This window comes from Psittacula echo (assembly GCF_963264785.1).
Source record: "Psittacula echo genome assembly, chromosome: 1".
Lineage (NCBI taxonomy): Eukaryota > Metazoa > Chordata > Aves > Psittaciformes > Psittacidae > Psittacula > Psittacula echo.
In genome coordinates, this window is record NC_137735.1 from 41,737,707 (window position 1) to 41,755,373 (window position 17,667).

The 17,667-nt window shown below is 40.7% G+C and overlaps 2 protein-coding genes across 14 annotated transcripts in view; one reads left to right on the forward strand and one right to left on the reverse strand.

The window, feature by feature from the left end:
• The window catches only part of CLCN3 (chloride voltage-gated channel 3), a 63,434-nt gene extending 49,365 nt beyond the window's left edge, over nt 1-14,069 (reverse strand). For 2 of the 6 annotated variants that reach the window (XM_080638998.1, XM_080639003.1), the window contains exons 1-4: nt 13,888-14,068; nt 10,052-10,123; nt 9,415-9,478; nt 2,242-2,417 (exon numbers count right to left, since the gene is read on the reverse strand). In XM_080638998.1, the coding sequence (XP_080495124.1) occupies nt 2,242-2,401 (160 nt within the window). In that variant the 5' untranslated portion in view covers nt 2,402-2,417; nt 9,415-9,478; nt 10,052-10,123; nt 13,888-14,068. Of the gene's footprint in view, nt 1-2,241; nt 2,418-9,414; nt 9,479-10,051; nt 10,124-13,887 lie in introns of all 6 variants that reach the window. The other 4 variants (XM_080639002.1, XM_080639001.1, XM_080639000.1 and 1 more) reach the window with 4 other exon arrangements.
• A 68-nt stretch (nt 14,070-14,137) lies between these two features.
• NEK1 (NIMA related kinase 1) overlaps nt 14,138-17,667 on the forward strand; it is a 46,375-nt gene continuing 42,845 nt past the window's right edge. The window contains exons 1-5 of one of the 8 annotated variants that reach the window (XM_080638990.1): nt 14,148-14,256; nt 14,359-14,520; nt 15,156-15,708; nt 17,024-17,172; nt 17,248-17,344. In XM_080638990.1, the coding sequence (XP_080495116.1) occupies nt 17,056-17,172; nt 17,248-17,344 (214 nt within the window). In that variant the 5' untranslated portion in view covers nt 14,148-14,256; nt 14,359-14,520; nt 15,156-15,708; nt 17,024-17,055. Of the gene's footprint in view, nt 14,521-15,155; nt 15,709-17,023; nt 17,173-17,247; nt 17,345-17,667 lie in introns of those variants that run through there. The other 7 variants (XM_080638991.1, XM_080638992.1, XM_080638989.1 and 4 more) reach the window with 7 other exon arrangements.

The following is a 17,667-nucleotide window of genomic DNA, read 5'->3' on the forward strand; positions in this document are numbered from 1 at the left end:
ACCAGGGCTACAAACTCTTCCAGTCCTACAGACTTAAAAATCACAAACTACGTGTTTAACTAGAGTTTCTGATTTTGGAAGGGTTCACCAGCTAATGCACAGAGCTAGACCTAATGCCCCTGCATTCACATCATACTTTGGAGTGCCGCTGTGTTGAGAAGTATGGGATCATCTAGTTACTGGGATGGTCCTCAGGAAGTAGAATAGATTCTGTATAGTGAATGCATCTGTACTTAGACTAGACTGAACAAAATACATCAATAAAGAGACCATTAGAGGATATAAGTATTTTAATAATAATTAAAACAAACAAACAAAACAAACAGTTGATGCTAAGTGAGTCATAGAGAATTGTAAAAAGGACACATGCAGTCCAGCAAGAAAGTGCTTGGTCCTGTCAAAATTTGCTGACTTAAAAACACATAAGAAAAAAGATGTTACATACTTGGAAACCTAAGGAATGAGAAACACTGATGTTCACCTCCTACATGGAAGTTTATTTAAAACTTTTTTTGGAATTATGTTCTTGCCACTTTGAAATAAAAATTTACACCAGATTCTGAGCTACTGCTAAGATATTTACTACAATTTCACGATTCACTACGATTTACAAGAAATGTCTCTTATCAAGTGACCAGAATTGGATCTAATGTCTATTTGCTAATGCCTATTAGCAAAAAAATTCAACTCCAGGAAAAAAACCCACAACTTAATATTTATGTTCTAGTGCACATTTTAATACTTCAGCATAACAATGAGAGAGGGGCTGCTGGCATGTGCAACAACTAGCATTGCTTTTGACAGTACAAACAAAACAACCACCTCATCTGTTTGGACTCAATTTAAGGAATTAATTTCACAAAAAGGGCAGAAACTGTTTTATTGCAAACTTATTTCTCCTTCAAGCTTGAAGTGATGGAGAGGATTTACATAAATGATAACCAGAGTAGCTTCAGACTTCCAGTACAAGTTCCAAACATTATGCTAAACAAGCAATGCACTCACTTTATTAGAGGTGCCAGATATTCACAACAAAATATTACACACGGAAGCCAGTTGTTCACTTAGTAATTTCCAAACTATTAAACGCTTGAATTCATCATGCTGGTGTTGTCTAAATAATCTGGCAGAAGACATTTTGATGTAGATTGAAGGTGTCCTGGCTCTTGATACCTGTATTGGTATACAAGTTAAATAACTGCACATTCAAGATATATCTGATTAGATAGAAGGCACAGAGACGAGAAGAATACTTACAACGATAGGCCACAACTATCTAGTACAATGCCAACATCCAATTGATAAGTATGGCAAAGGGAAAATGTATGAAGGAAGAGACCTCGCATGGAAGGAAGACAACTAGATGTTAATGGGGCAGAAAAGGGTGATAAGAAAACTCAAGATGCTGAGTTACATTTTAAACAAATTAAGAGGAAGTGACAAGAGTAAATATTTACCTAAGTTTACCATCTCAAATAGAAATTACTGTCTTTCCCTCCCCTTCTGTTCCCCTCTTTGACCATTGCTAGGAGAATGTTAACACTTTCACTCCATTAACTGTTTTGTTAATTAAAAAAAAAAACCAAACAAACACAAAAAAAAACCAAACACAAACAAAAACAAGGAGGAAGAACTTGCCAGTCCTTTCTCCTTTTTATTACCTCAGTGCACATATCAGTGCTCACAGTAAAAAGCTTCCTTTGCAACCTTTCACCTAGCTGTAAGTTCAACTCGCATGGTGTTATCTGTTGCTTTAACACCACCTCTACTTTAAACGGTTTTGCCTCCATTTTACAGATCTGAAGTCGAACCAAGTTGAAACAGGTTTATCTCTAGAAGTAATGATTTAAAGAAACTGATAATTTCTGCCCCAAAGAAACATTTAAGACAGTGATACTTGCAAAATCCTGCTGCAGCAGAGAACGGACAGGTAGCTGCAGAACAGCCATCCTTCCCCTACTTGACAGCAGGTTTGTCATTTGCCAGAAGTTAGTATCTGCCTTGTATCAGAAGTCAGCCCATACAATGTAACTATTAGGCAAGCACACTGAAAAATGTCCAGTCACCATCAGTGTTAAGGCATCCGTCTGAAGAGCAGATTAGGTAAAGAGAAACATTAGTTAGTAATGAAAAAAGGTTAGTTTTGTTTATTAAAAACAAGAAGAAAAAAAAAAAACCAACCACAAAACCACAAAAAGAGAAAATAAAGAAAATTTTAAGCTGAAATGAATATTAACTTACCAATCGATGCATCACCATCCAAGAGGTTGTCATCTTCTGAGGTCTGAAAGTCCATAATTACACCTGCGCCATCTAAAAGCTCCTCATCACTGCTTGCACTAGTTATACTGTTGTAACTGTTTCGACAGTAGCCTCTATGAAACAGCTGTTCAGACTCCATTTAGCTGCTTTATGACCTATATAAAGAAAATTAGTTATTTTCCATTTGAATATGCACAAAGGATTGAGAAGTTTCTATCAAATAAAACAAAAGTTTATTTCATGCTTTGAGGTCACAACACCACAAGTTACAAAAAACATAGCAGTAATACAGAACATTTTATATAGAGAACATTTTACACAAATCTTAAGTAATTTTTTACTGCATGATGTTTCTTTATCCCCTTCCTTGGGCTTTCCTTAGCTCAATGCCATCATCACAGACGTATTTCAGTTTCAGTATTAATGACATTGTTATATTTGATGCATACTGAGGGCATGGCTAAAGTCTGCTTAGTCTTTAATTACTGTACCAAGTTTATTAGCAGAAAAGACTGTATGTGACTTCGAAAGACATTTTCCTGTAATAGTCTCAGCAGAAATATTTATTGGAGTATAAAGCTGGAACATCATAAATGTCTTTTTTTTTTTTTTAAAGAAGATTCAATTTTCTTTCTATTAAACTCTACAGCTAGAGTTAATCTGACTGCAAACCTGCTATTCAGAATAAGCGAAATAACTCTCCCTTTGGATGTCTTTTAAATCACTTTAGATAAATGTCACTGCAGTGGATTACAGATATGAAATCTTTCAGTAACTGAGAAAATGCTTTCAGATTGGGCTACAGCAGAATGAAAAGTTTTCATCAATTAGTAACTGACAAACAAACCCAACGGACTCTCCAGAGCCGTAACGAGCATACCATGAAGAATCCCTGCATCATGTCTCCACAAATATGATTTCACATGCCAATTCCTCTGGCATACACATTCCTCCACTTACACAATAGGCATGACACTACAGGCCTTCTCTTGTTTTGAAAAACTACATGCATCCTGCCACAGAAGTATTGCTGCTAACAGACCTCTCCATCAATCAAGCAAAAGTTGTAACACAGAATGGTTTGGGTTGAGTTTGGGTCCTTAAAGATCATCTAGTTTCAACCCCCCCACTTACAGGCAGGCACACCTTCCACTAGACCAGGTTGCCCATCCAACCTGGCCTTTAACACTGCCAGGGATGAGGCAGCCACAGCTTCTCTGGGCAACCTGTTCCAGTGCCTCACCACAGTCAAAGAACTCCTTCCTAGCATCTGATGCAAATCTCCCCTCTTTCAGTTTAAAGCTATTCCCCCTCGTCCTGTCACTACAAGCCTTTGTAAAAAGCTGCTTACCACCTCTTTTGTAGGCTTCCTTTAGGTACTGGTAGGCTGCTAGAAGTCCTGTCTGGAGCCTTCTACCAAAACCATTCATTTTGAGGACCCTAACCAAGATTTTTAAGAACTGTACATTCTCTCTCTGCATTCCCAGAGTCAAGTACCCCAACTGCTTCATATTTGACACAGTGTTACACTGCCTTACAGCAGCAGCAATGGGAGGAATCAGGAAAATAAGACCATGAGAATGTTAACTGCTCAATAACCTTCATGTAGGACTCAAGGTTTACTTCTTAAGAGCAGGTCAGTCACCAACTTGTATAGCACTATGTGTTAATAATGGGGGGGATGACACAACTTATGTCAACATACAACAAATTTCCCTGCATGCCTTTAAGAAAAGGTTTGTTTAACAAGCTAGTACACAACATTAGGGGTGCATGACCTTCAGCTGCACACAACATTCAAGATAATTTAAAGTGCATGCTAATGTGACCTTCAGATACTGTAAGCAGGTGAGAGAGATCTGCCTCACTTGAGAGAAGGAAATGGAGTGATGCGGACAGAAAGAGTAGACTCTTACTCAGAAACAGATTGTTGGGAACAGCAATAGTAAAGAAAAGGAAGGCTACTGCAGTTTTCTGCACAGTCTAGTACCTCAAGCATTTTTCTGCTCTCAAACACCAAATATCCTGCTTATCTTTGAAGCTCTACAAATAAAAGGTCAAGCAGAAAAGCAAGTCAGATGAGGGAACCACTTCCAGTGCACAGAAATGTCTTTGGAGAACACACGAGTAGAACAGTAAGTCTGATTTACAGGATGTTTGTTGTCAGGTGATCTGACTAATCTGTAGATCTTGGATATGTGCTCTGTTGTCCATAAAAACACTTTTCTGTATCTCAAAGGAGCGGAAGGAAACAAAGGCATCTCAAGTTTGTTATTTCCCCAGGAGGAAGATGAAGTGAAAACTTCAAAGTAATCCTCCAGATTACAAATCTGATTTGAATAGTTGAAAGTAAATAATCAAACCAAACAAACAAAACTGAGAAGAATCTTGAGAAACCCAAAAATCAGCGTAATATTCAATTTTTCTGTTCAGTACAACTGACCTTCAGCAAAACCAAATCTAGGATAGCACCTACTGAGATAAATGTTAAGCAGACAAAACAAAAGCAAATGAAATTAAAATTAAGAATACAATCTTCACAAATAAAAATGTGTTCTACAGTACAGGAAATGCAGTGATAGCAACAGAAAAGTAATTTCTTGATTTTTTTTTAATTACAGAATTTTGAAGATTTTAACTGGTAACAACCTTCAAAAGCGATTTTTATAAAATAGTAATTCTATATACATCATCTTATTAAAAGAAGTATCCAACTACTATACACTTTAAAAACAGGTAAATAATGTGATAGAAACATTCCCCACCCACACTTCAAATAAAATTTTTAACATATATCCCATATATGGGAATATATGTCAGAACAACTGCACAAAAGATGGAAGCAATCAAGAAGCTTTGAATGCTTAATTTCAAACCTCCCATATTATATTAATCCAAATTAGTGCAATGTCATAATTTCTATTTTTTAAATAAGCCTGTCTTTCAGAAGAAAATGTAGAGCTAGAAAAGAACAGACTTTTACAACCATTTTAAAACAAAGACCATGTTGTGGCTACTTTTTTTATCCTTAGGCTCACCAGTGCCAAATTATATTCCCATTTTCACCAGACACCCAGCATATATAGCCTCCATTTATTTATTTTGCCTGTCAAGATAGTTAAGCAAGATGAGAACATCACTCACCTTCAAACTTCAGGTTTGGAAAAGGGGTGAATGAACTGTGAGGAATTTTTCACTTTAATTTTTAGGTCAGTAGGAAACTAACTCATAAAAAGGCTCAAAAAAACCTTACACTTCAAATCAAATACAGAAGGGAGGATGAGTGAAATAGCAGCCTTCCTGAACTCTTTCAAGTCAGCTTAGAGAGTCCTTAAGCAAAATTGTTCAGGACACTCAAGAACACAAACTGTTTAAGAATTAGGGAATGCATACACTAACCTCACAAAAAATAAATATACTGTAGCATTCAAAAAAACCTTACCCAAAACTAAACTAGTTTCAAGAACAGGACTACTCTTACTGCAGTCATTTAATGAGATGACCAACACTCTTGGTTAACTGTTAGGTTATATTTAGAAAAAACAAAGTCATAAAGGAGCACTGGCAGTTAACTGAAGCTATTTGAGTTAAAAAAAAAAAATAATCTGAGTTTATGCAGTAGGTTCTCTTGGAATAGAAAATAAAAATATAATTTCCAAAAATATACATAGGTAAAGCTTAGTCTAGTTCATGCACAAGCTACTCCCAAAATAAAATTACATTTCTTGGATGAAAGAAACACTCAAATATTATTTAAACAAGAAAGGAAGCAAAGACAAGCACAGAAACACAGACAAAACTACATGAAAAGGTAATACTTGTAAAGCACAAAGACAATCTTAGTCTTAAAACTGTATTCATATCTACTTTCTAGATTCTACTGAATTTCACCACTCTTCAGTTACAAAAGCTTAACAAAACATAGATTTTTTACTTTTACAATACATACCAATACAGAATATCAACACTTTATCTGACCTTCACAAAAGCAGAGCCAATAATAAATATCCATGTTTGATAGCACTTTTAATCCTCGCAGCTTTAAAAAACAAAAACAAAAACACAAAAAAAAAAAAAAAAAAAAAAAAAAAAAAAAAAAAAAAACACCACAAAAAAAAACCCCCAAGCAGAAACTGCCAGCCTAATTACAGGATGAATACTGAACTCGTGCTTTTAGTCATATGATTCCAAACATTAAGGGTACTGACTTTAGTTTGTAAGAAGTACTCAAAACTACCTCATCTCTGTTCTCTAAAATGTCTTAACCATGGCTACCCACAGTTGTAGCAGTTGAAGACTTATACCACCTGGCACAAAGATACTAGCCTACCTGATGGGATTGCTTCTTTCATAATCAAAAATACTTTTTAATTGCTTTCAATCAAAACTGGCTGGACTCGCTGAAAACTCAGATTTAAACTTACTAAAATATCTTCATGTATGCCATCAGAATTGAAGTGCACACAGGCACACCAATAGCTACCTACATGAGTGGCAGGGTGTTTAACAAGGTTTTAGTTAACAATTTAGGAAGAAAAAAAGAAAAAAGCTAAGAACATAATCCCTTAGCATGAACTTGAACTAAATATACAAGCAAATACAAATCAAAAGCACAAGCCTGATGGGAAAATAATGATTTCCAACCAAGTCATGGTAAACAACACACATATGTATTTATGTGCAGTTACCTTTTATGTACTGACCCATTAGTTTAGAAACTAATATATAACTATAGCTGCAAATATTAGCTCCAGGAAAGAAAAGATGGAGAGTCTCCTTAGCAAAAAAAAAATCTATTATGCTCCTTCTGTGATCATATTCAGGTAAGAATAACACGGATATTTTTTGAGACAACTGAAAGGTAAAACCCTGTCCTGGGTTCAGCAGCAGCAGTCAGTTTTTCTCCTTCTTAGTAGCTGTTGCAGCACTGTGTTTTTGACTTTTGGCCTGGGAACAGAGCTGATAACACCGATGTTTAGACTGACCAAGGACTTTGTGAGTCTCATGCTCTGCCAGGGAGGAGGAGAAGCCGGGATGAAGCAGGGACAGGACACCTGACCCAAACTAGCCAAAGAGGTATTCCATACCACAGCACGTCATGCCCAGGATGTAGAACCGAGAGGGCCCGGAAGGGCTGGATCACTGCGGGGTGGGGGCGAGGTACTGGCTGGTGAGCGGTTGTATTTGCTTCCTTGTTATTTCCTTTATCATTATTACTATTAGTGGTAGCAGTAGTGATTTGTGTTATACCTTAGTTATCAAACTGTTCTTATCTCAACCCGTGGGAGTTGCATTCTTTTGGTTCTCCTCCCCGTCCCTGCAGAAGTGGAGGGAAGGTGTGGGGGGGGGGGGGGGAAGTAGACTGCGTGGTTCTAATTTACGGCCTGGGCTTAAACCACAACAAACCCATACTCCTCTTTTGAGGGGCAGCAACTATGACTTTAGGTTCTGTTGTGGACAATGTAGCTTTTGTCTGTGGAGTCTTTGGCCACGATGCTCATTCCCTGTTTGATGAAAAAACACAGCAACAGTGTGCAACCTTCTCTTTACAGTGTTTAAAAGATTTTATTCCTTTTTAATGTGGACTTGCGCTGCAGTCATCTGAGGGTTATACAAACAATGGAGCAAAGCTTTTACACACCACCAGAGCAACCAGAAGTCTTTTTTCGCTTTAATTTTCTTTATCTTTTCAGAGAAATGTACTGAACAGTCTTTGCTATGTGCAGAGATTCATAAGTTCAGGGTCACACCTGAACTGGGTAGCTTTCAGATAATTTCATTCAAGTTCAAGGCATTTGCATCTGAATGATCTGAAAGTACTCACGGAATTAAAGAGAGACTTTAATATAAGGGAAATCAGAGCATCACAGAAAGGAGGCTCTGCAAGCCATGACAAAGAGCATATGAGAGCAGACTCTAGCAATAAGAGAAGCACATGAAAAGTATTCATTCTTGATATGCAAAACTGCAATTTGGGATTGTTGAACTGTAACCTGAAAAAGGACCACTGTCCCCAGTTTAGCTCTAAGCATCTTCTCAACAACAGCAGCTATCACAGATTTTTAAGGTCCTTGCCCTGAATTCCAGTTTCTTTATGAACATACTAAAGCCCCTGAGATTTAAAAAAAAAAAAATCCTATAGAACTCTCTGAAACAAAGCACAGGCAGAGGACCGCTGCCTACGAAATCTTGTGGGGACCCCTGGTGGTTCCTGCTTACTTACTCACCCTACTCCTGATTTTTAAACTTCAAGGACGTGAAGGAAATCCCAGCTAATGAGCCACTCTGGTCATAAAGTACAAATCTTTGGTCACCAAAAAGTGAAAAAGGCTGAGGGCTCTTCTTGATATGTGTAACAAACAGATAAAGCAACAAGTGTGCTACATAGAGCTATTCAAACTTGAAGGCTAGGAACCCTGACAACAGGCCTGCTCTTTTTCTTTGTCTGGATCCTCTCAAGCAGCAGTGTTAAGGCAGCAAGGTGAGGAAGGACTGAAGTGATCTGCAGTCAACACCTAGCCCTGGCTAATGGCTGACCTTCTTGGCTAGACTAGACATAAGCCACCACATCTTTGTAAATACAGCATATCCAACTGTTACTCATTGCCATCCTGGTCATCTGGCAAAGGATTAAATAAATAAATAAATATGTGGAGAGACCTGTGAACCTCTGATATTAATAAGATTATTAAAAAACAGAAACAAGCGATTAACAAAAACATATACACTTACAACAAACAAACAAAAGGCAGTGATGTACAAAGATGTACAAACACCACCAAAAGTGAAGCATTCACTACATCAAGTGTGTGAGCAGTTCTGCATGCACGGAAGTTCCTTTCACTTGAATATTCTCTCCAGCAGTGAAACCTAGTGGGCTGTTTGGCAAACTGAACTTCTAAAATGATGAGTACTTTATCAGGGTCTACAAATGGTAGACAAGTTTCTGGAGGGAGAGTCTGGAGGGAAATTATTACTGTTAAATAGTGGTATTAAGTTGAAAGCAAGAAACAAGGTGGGTATTTTCTGAGGCAAAAAGAACATGGTTTTGTGGGAGATTTTCAGTTTTGAAAATTACAGAACAAAGATTCATTGATACTTTCCTAAACGGCTTCTAGCTAACAGAGCACACCAGAATGTCAGATAACTTACACAGAGACAAGGCCAGTTCACTGGGTTCATAGATCAAACTTCTTAGAAACAACCCATCCTCTACCTATCCAAAGAACAAAAAGGTTTTTTTGAAGTTTGTTAGAAAGGAATAAACATTAAGATTTTTATAACTGTGGTAATATCATGAATACTCCATGCACAGGTTGTTAGGTCTCCTTGAGTGTTCTCCAGTATTATAAGCTTTGTCACCTAAGTTAAAGGAATATTCGTGTCTTGGCACAAAAAGAGAAGAGAACTGGTAAGTCTATAAAACTGATAATTTTAAATGTTTAGTCATTCTTGTAGCTTTCCATATGAGAATAAAAGTTTTCTGCAAGACAAGCAGCAAAAAGCCAAATAATAATTTAAAAAGTCTTCAGTTTTCTTTCCTAGAGAGACCCCCTTTGGAAATTTGTAGATTCACTTTTCGGAGTCAGAAAATGAGCATGTTTGGAAGCATTTTGAGAACTGTTTTTTCCCCCCAACATGTACACAAAACAAATTAATAGCAGAAACCTCAGGGGAAAAGCTGCAGTAAATCAAGAACTGCAGAAAACACATTAAAAAAAAAAAAAAAAAACTGGCAGAGAACGCAAATTTGGAGATAAGAGCAAAAGGAACTCAAACATAAACTTACCTTTCAGAGAAAAGAGTACTTGAATTTTAACTGTCAGGATGTCAAAATATTAGGTCAACTCAGTAGCTCTATCTGTAATTTAAATACATTACTGAAGCGAAATTTAATTTTTACTATTTCAATTAGGAAATGTTTCTTCATTATTCTTCTACTTTACTGCAGTATGAACACACAAAATGCACATTTGAGTATTTCCTCTTTCATCAACTCTTCGGAGAAATTTATCAAAATATACCAAAAATAAGAAACAAATTAACAACGAGGTTATTTTTATCAAAGGGTCTGTGTTTTAGGACTGAACTTTTTAATTTACTATTCCTCCTTGCCCTCCTATGGAGCCTACTCCTGTAACTGGAAAGCCTAATCAAAATGCTTAACAAACAAAAAAAGCTCAATGTCTAGGAAGTTCAAGGGGAAATAACTGACTAGACTCTCTGCAAGTCATTAATAACAACCACTGGTACCCGCTGTGAAGTTATAAAGTCTCTTCACTAACTTTCAGGAGCACACATTCAAGATTACTTACTACATAATACAAACAAATAAGGACACTTTAGATGTAAGCAGATTTAGAATTGTCTAGAATCTTTGTCTAGAATCCTAGACAGGATGTCAGGAAGCCATGGAATTACTTTGTCAACTCTCTTTTCTCTGATGCCAACAGATATTATCAGATCATTAAGCGTAACCACTATCTCAACATTTAGAGTTTTTCAGTTTCTATCTTTTTAAAGCAGAGCATATTATTTTCACAGTCTGTTCAGAACCCTCTTCCAGAATCAATGAGCATTGTTTTGCCTAAACGTTATTCGCTCAGATAATTTACAAAAACTTCCAAAATTCAAAGACAAGTTTCAAGTTCAACACCTAAGAAAATTTATGATTGTCAACTGTCTAATATTCTGAGCATCTACAGTTACCAGAGCCTAGCATATAAGCAAGTAGGAAGTACTGTGCAGCAAGCCTGAAGCGGCATACTTTATTCATGAGCACAGCTAAAAAGATGGCCTGACAACTGAACAGCTTTAAGGAGTCAGCCAACACAGAACCTGCACCTTCAGGTAATGACAGAAGGGAGAGACTGACACTGGGAACACAGCACTGAGAACCTGCTCTCAGAGGACACAGGTCTAAAGTTGAAATCTTAGTCTGGGGAAAATAAGCACAGAGGGTGTATAAACAGTTTCACATGCATGATCACAGCCACTGCTGATCACCCTCAGAGATTACCGGGTTACTGCTGCTGCCAAGGAGATGCCAAAGCAAGAAGTGTAGGAACAGGCAACCTAGACTCTGAGAACTAGGAAATTAACATTTCAAACAACTCAAATTGGCACCATCATTTCTGGCACAAATCTCCCCAACAGCAGAGCTTCTTTTTAACATTTTTATTGTGACCTAGTTAAAAACATTCCTACTGCCAAATTATTGTAAGACTTCATCCTGAAAACTCGATCTGCACAGTAACACCTAGCCAGATGCATTTGAAGTCACTTAAATAAGGGAAGGGGGAAAAAAATCTGAATGTTCCTAGAATGCCTTCTGCAATGGCTGCGAACACAGAACAGTTGTCCCAGCCTTAGTGCTTACGTTCAAAAAATGCAACTCTGCTGTTCAAATACCAAGCTAAGACACACAAACACACAGACAGCCCCCAAAGCAAAATGTGTGAGGAAAAAAAAAAGAAAAGCCAAAGTGTATATTCAGTGAATGAGAGAATATATATTATGCAGCTAGACGCAACTGTTCATAGAATAACCAGTGCACAGCACATTGTCACTTGCAGGTTACTGAAACACCAGTTCGTGACAAACATCATGTGTGGAAGAGAACACAACAGAAAGTCCAGTCAGTCACAAAAGAAAGACGCAGGCATACTCATAAAGAGGCCCACCGCAATGTAGTAATGAAAAGCAAAGACCAATAGCTTCAAGTGTCTTTCCCAGCTGAGGATTTGGACAGGCTTGTTCTTATTACAAGTCAATATTAAGCCAGAGAGAAGAGATTTACCCCAAGATTATTTTAACTTGCAAGTATGCAAGGGATACACAGAACAGTGGTACTGTAAACCACTCACATAGAGGATGCTGTAAAGATTTGGGCAAAGACAGCCGTAGGAATCATACAACAAGGAAAATATATTTGTAGAAATACTGCAATACACATTATGCATGACATCTACTATTGTCAGGCAAAGAATTTCTAGGACTGACATATCAATACTAAACAGAAGCAAAAAATGAACAAGCTCTGGTTTTCTAGACACTACACCTTTTATTTTCCCAGGTGTTGCAGACAGATGTAAAATAATTTTGTTTCAAGCTGTGAGCTTCAACCTATCTGGAGCTTTCCCAAAGTAAAGCTGCCTTCCATTTTGGCAACTTACAAGTACTGAGCATCAAGTTTATATCTGCTTGCCAATCAAAGAGACATCAACTCTAAAGCAGTTAGCCAGTAAAAGACGTATCTTTGAAGAAAAATGGTAGCGACAGTTGGCAAGTTGTCTAAGGGTTTATTTTACTTCACAGAGGTATGTCTCCTATAATGCACAAATTACTTCTTTCAATTTTATTTTGCTCTATATTGAAGTTACCTTAAATAAAGAAACAGTACTTGTAACTATCTGCTTTCAAATCTGTCATGCCAACATGTCCTTCACTAAAAGAGATGTTTTAGCAAAGCAGCATCTATGTTGCCTAGGGATACAGAACAGAAAAGCCTTCACAGGTCCACCAAGAAAGGCATCTGAAAGCAAAAAGCACCAATACACCTGACACTTAATAACAAACTTCATTTCTTTCACAAACTCTGCACCATGAACCTCTGAGGTCCCATAGACTTAAAAAGGAGGTGGAAGCCCAAAAACCCAAATCACTACCGTATAGGGATATTTTTCCAAAAAGATTTTTTAGTGTATATTCTAAGAGTTTAGCATCAGAAATGTTTATAATTTGCTTTAAGTTGGTTTTAAGGCCTTGTTTTACCTAGCTTAGTACTTTAAAGTGTGACACAGCAAATTTGCTAATCGACATTATTTCACATGATTTTCCACTGTCACACTTGTAGCTGTTCATTTTAGGTGAGAAATGATACATATTTGTTTTACAGTATGTTTCATGTTTCTGGATAGGGAAGGATTTTGGGTAAGTAGAGAGGATAACATGAACAAACTCAACCTTCAGTTCCAACCTCGCTGACCTGCACCCTCTCATTTACTTAAGAGGCTCCAAGAGGAGCCCATCACCTCCCTCCCTTGCGTAACAGCAGCCTTACTAGCCAAACCTGTGAGCCAACTCGAAGCGAGCAGCAGCTTGAGCCGAATACTTCTAACACTGTTTACACGAGAAGGAGACTCTCCATCTACTAAGTTGCACAGCACCTCAGTTTATGTGAGAGAGCTACCACAGATGAGAACCGAAATCGGGTGACGAGACCACACGCTGTGCAAACATGCGGGGAACTGCCCCTCACCCCGGCACTTCCCGTTTCCGAGGAGAACAAACTATATTGAGGGTCCACGAGGAACCGCCATTTCTGACCCTTCCCGCCCACCGGCCGCAGAACGAGGCGGTCTCGCTGGCGAGAGCGCAAAAGCCGTCAGCGGGCGGGCCGTGCAGCAGGGGCTGCCTTCTCCTTTCCTTTCCTCCCTTCTTTTCTTCTCTCCCCGTCTTTCGCCAACCCCCGGCCCACGAGGGTCGGGCCTGAGCCACCACCTCAGCCGCGCTCGCCCCGAGAGCAGCGGGCAAGTGACCGAGGGGCCCGCCCGCGGCCCCTCCCGTCACCTCGCGAAAAAGCGAAAGCCAAACCAAGCCTAGCCTAGCCCGCCCCGCCCCTACCTGTCCTGGCGGCGCCGCCTGCTGCTCCCCAAGGAGGCGCTGGCTCATCCTCCCGCGGCGGCGGGGCGGAGACGCCGCGGACACCGGCTCGGCCCCCGGCCCCAACGGTCGCTCCGGCAGCCAGCCCCGCCCCCTCGGCCGGGGGGCGGCGGGGCTTCCTGCCGCGCACGCGCGCCACCAGTCTCGGCGCCTGCCGGTCGGCGTCACCGCTGCCACTTCCGGTTCCCTCACGGGTCGCCCGCCGCGCGCGCGGAGGGGCGTGGCTTACCGGCGGTTGGTGAGGGGAGCGGCTGTTAGGCGCGGACCCGGTGAGGTGATGGCGGAGGGAATTCCACGCGTTTCAGAACGGGGAGGAGGCGGTTTCCCGCCGTACGTCGCCGCGTCATCTGGCTAAAATCACGTAGCGCCTAAGTTTCACGGGCGCTACGTGACTGTAGGGACACAAGAGCTTAAAGTGGTGTTTATCTGCAGCTGAAATGCAGATCTCAGGCGGAGCACGTAACTCCTGCGTGCTGTCTACCTGACGTGGGTGTGAGACGTTTCACTGCCTGCCGAGAGATTGAGGCCAGCAAAGAGTTTACTGGACATACATCGACAGAACAGAGCTTCCAGTAAAATACTGTGAGAGGTTTGGTGGGTTTTTTGGTTGTTGCTTTTTTTTTTTTTTTTTTTTTTTAAACGGAACATGATGGAATATCTGCAGGTTTGTGATTCTGCCCCTCTACTCTTACTCTTGTGAGACCCCCTCTGGTAGGACCCGCAACACAAGAGGGATGTGGACCTGCTCGAGCAAGTCCAGAGGAGGGCCGTGAAGATGCTCAGCGGGCTGGAGCACCTCTAGGATGGAAGAGGCTGAGAGAGCTGGGATTGTTCAGTTTGGAAAAGAGAAAGCTTTGAGGAGACCTTATTGCAACCTTCCAGTACCTAAAGGGATCCTACAAGAAAGCTGGAGAGAGGCTTTTTACAAGAGCATGTAGTGACAGGACAAGGAGGAATGACTTTAAATTGAGAGAGGGGAGATTTAGATTAGACTTTAGAAAGAAATTCTTCACTATGAGGGTGGTGAGGCGCTGGCAGAGGTTGCCTAGAGAAGCTGTGGCTGCCTCATCCCTGGCAGTGTTCAAGGTCAGGCTGGATGGGGATTTGTGCAACCTGGTCTAGTGGAAGGTGTTGGGGATTGGAACTAGATGGATCTTTAAGGTCCTTTCCAACCCAAACCATTCTAGGATTCTGACAAAACCGAACAGTGCTTCCTACTGTGCCCACAGGGCGACGTACGAAGACAATCAGAGTAAGACTGAAAAGGATCGTTGTGAATCAGAAGCCGTTACTCGCACATGCCGTTAACCCGTACTCTGACTGGGGAGCTGAGAAGCCACAGCGGCCCCGGGCACCCCGACCCTCCTGAATGACTCCCCCAGGCATTCCGCCCCGGTGAGGTCCCTGGGAAGACAAGTACCGCTGTAGCCAGGCTGCGCAGTCTTGCGAGTCATGGCTGGCCCGGGAAAGGTTTATAGCTGCTCCCGGTTTTCTCCCTGGAACGCGAACACACACCGCTGCCGGATGCCCGTCCCGCCTCCTGGCGCGGCGGCCGATAGACCCCGCCCTTCGCCTGACTCGTGGCTGCGCGTTTCTAGGGTGAAGTGCCGCTAACGCGGGAAGGGCGGTCAGGCTGACCCGCTGCCCCGCCTTGGGGCAGGTCGGCCAATGGGGGATGAGCTGCGAGGCCGGCCCGCCAATGAGGCCTGAGGGGGCGGGTCCGCGGCGGGTGTGAGTCTTGGTTGAGCGGCCGTGGCATCGCTGGTCTGGTGCAGCTGGGAGGTATGGTGGGAGTGGGGAGGGGGCTCGTGGGGCCAGGCAGGTGGCGAGTCTTGGCTCTTGGTCGCCCTGAGGCAGGGTAGCTCTGGTCTGTCGTCCTGGTGCTAGTCTTGGTCAGCTACGTATGGATGGCGGCCTGGCGGGGCCTGGCTGAGGCCTCTCTTGCCCCCGGGCTGGGGCTGGCGAGCACTATGCAGTACCGCTTTCCTTCTGCCCAGTTGCGGCTTGGCCGTGTGGTTCGGGTTTGTCACCTTATTTTCTTCGTGTTTAGCGGTCGGATTGTCTTGGGATATGACTTACGCCCCGGCGCATGAGCCTCTCTTGTGCGTGTCGGTGATGGACAAAATGACTTCTTGCCCAGGGCTCGAAAAGCCAACGCCCTGTCAGCGCTGATGTCCTTTTTCAAGACTTGTATTTCTCATGCCACGGTTAAAAATAGGCCACCTAACTTGCATAAAATTATAAACCCTCTTTGAACTGTACCTTCTCGCCCACAGGCTGCTTATCGATGGTTTGTATTTGAAGAAAATAGCGTGCAGTAGGAGCCCAAAACTATGCCTAATGCAGCTGGCTTGACTGTAGTACAACACAGGTTGTGTCATAAGCAAAGCAGGGATAGAAAGAGAATGTAGTAAAGTCATGTGAAGTTAAAATTATGTCCTGCCTGCTAGTTTAAGCATTGCCCAAATGATAATATTGCTGTTAATACTGAGTATGTGCAACTTAACAGTACACTATCTTTCTGTATTTAGAGGCAAAAATACCTGTTTCCAGTCAGAATTAAGGTCACACGTTAAGTAATGATTCTAAGCTTAAGGGGAGTCTCTTGAATTCAGCCCATTTTTTGACTTAATTATCCTGACTAACTTCTAAAATACCAGATTTAGTGCTTCTTAAGAAGCAATATGTAGGGATTCCCCACACACAGTGTTGTAGTTCTTCCAAGTAAAGGTGAATGAAAGATTGTTAACGAGGTGCAATAGCTCTGTATGATGATTGTGTGCTAGCTGAATCAGAAGTTAAGGCACTGACTGTGTGCCTTTTTGAAAGATAAAACTATTTTTTTTTTTACTTTATAATGTGTCAAGTTGAAAGATTAAACCTGGTTGCTGGTTTTAGCAATGCAGCCTTTTTTCTACACCAGGTGAGCCAACTGTACCAAAATAAAATTAAGACTAAGAGTAGATGGTTTTAGAGAAAAGCTGCAAAGCATGTGATGCAACTGAAGAGACAAATGGTTTGAATGTAATGTGATCTAGCAGACTAGATGACTAAGTACAGCTAACCAAATATGTTCTGTGGGGCTTTTTTTTCCTAGTACTCAAGAAAGGATGCCTTAAGGAGAAAACTATGGATAAGTATATTAAAGTGCGAAAGATTGGAGAAGGATCATTTGGGAAAGCATTTCTTGTCAAAGCTAAAGAAAATGGCCAACAGTATGTTATTAAAGAAATTAACATCTCAAAGGTGAGTGGTTATTGTTAATTCTTGACCCATTTTTTTGTATTTCTGTTCTGAAAAATCATTATTTTCCTTCTGAAGATGTCAAATAAGGAGAGAGAAGAATCAAGGAGAGAAGTCGCTGTATTGGCTAACATGAAACATCCAAATATTGTCCTGTACAGGGAGTCATTTGAAGGTAAGGTTAATTAACACATTAGAATGTGAAGTAATGATAGTGACTGTCTGTGCACTACTTATTGCATTTAGTGTGTTTCTTTAATCAGTCTTTTAATACTTCCGTTACTTCAGTTCCTTTGAATTGGTTTGGTTTTTTTCCACAATTCCCCTGCACAGTTAAAAGTAGTAGTAATTTTTTAAAAGTGCAACAATTAAACAGAAATGTTCATGCCTCTTCCTTACATGCATCAGTTTTGGTCGATGCTTAAATGAAAAGGTTATGGTGTCTTGTTTCTCCACAGCGTTAAGTCTCCTTGTGTATATCCTAACGGCTTGAATGCT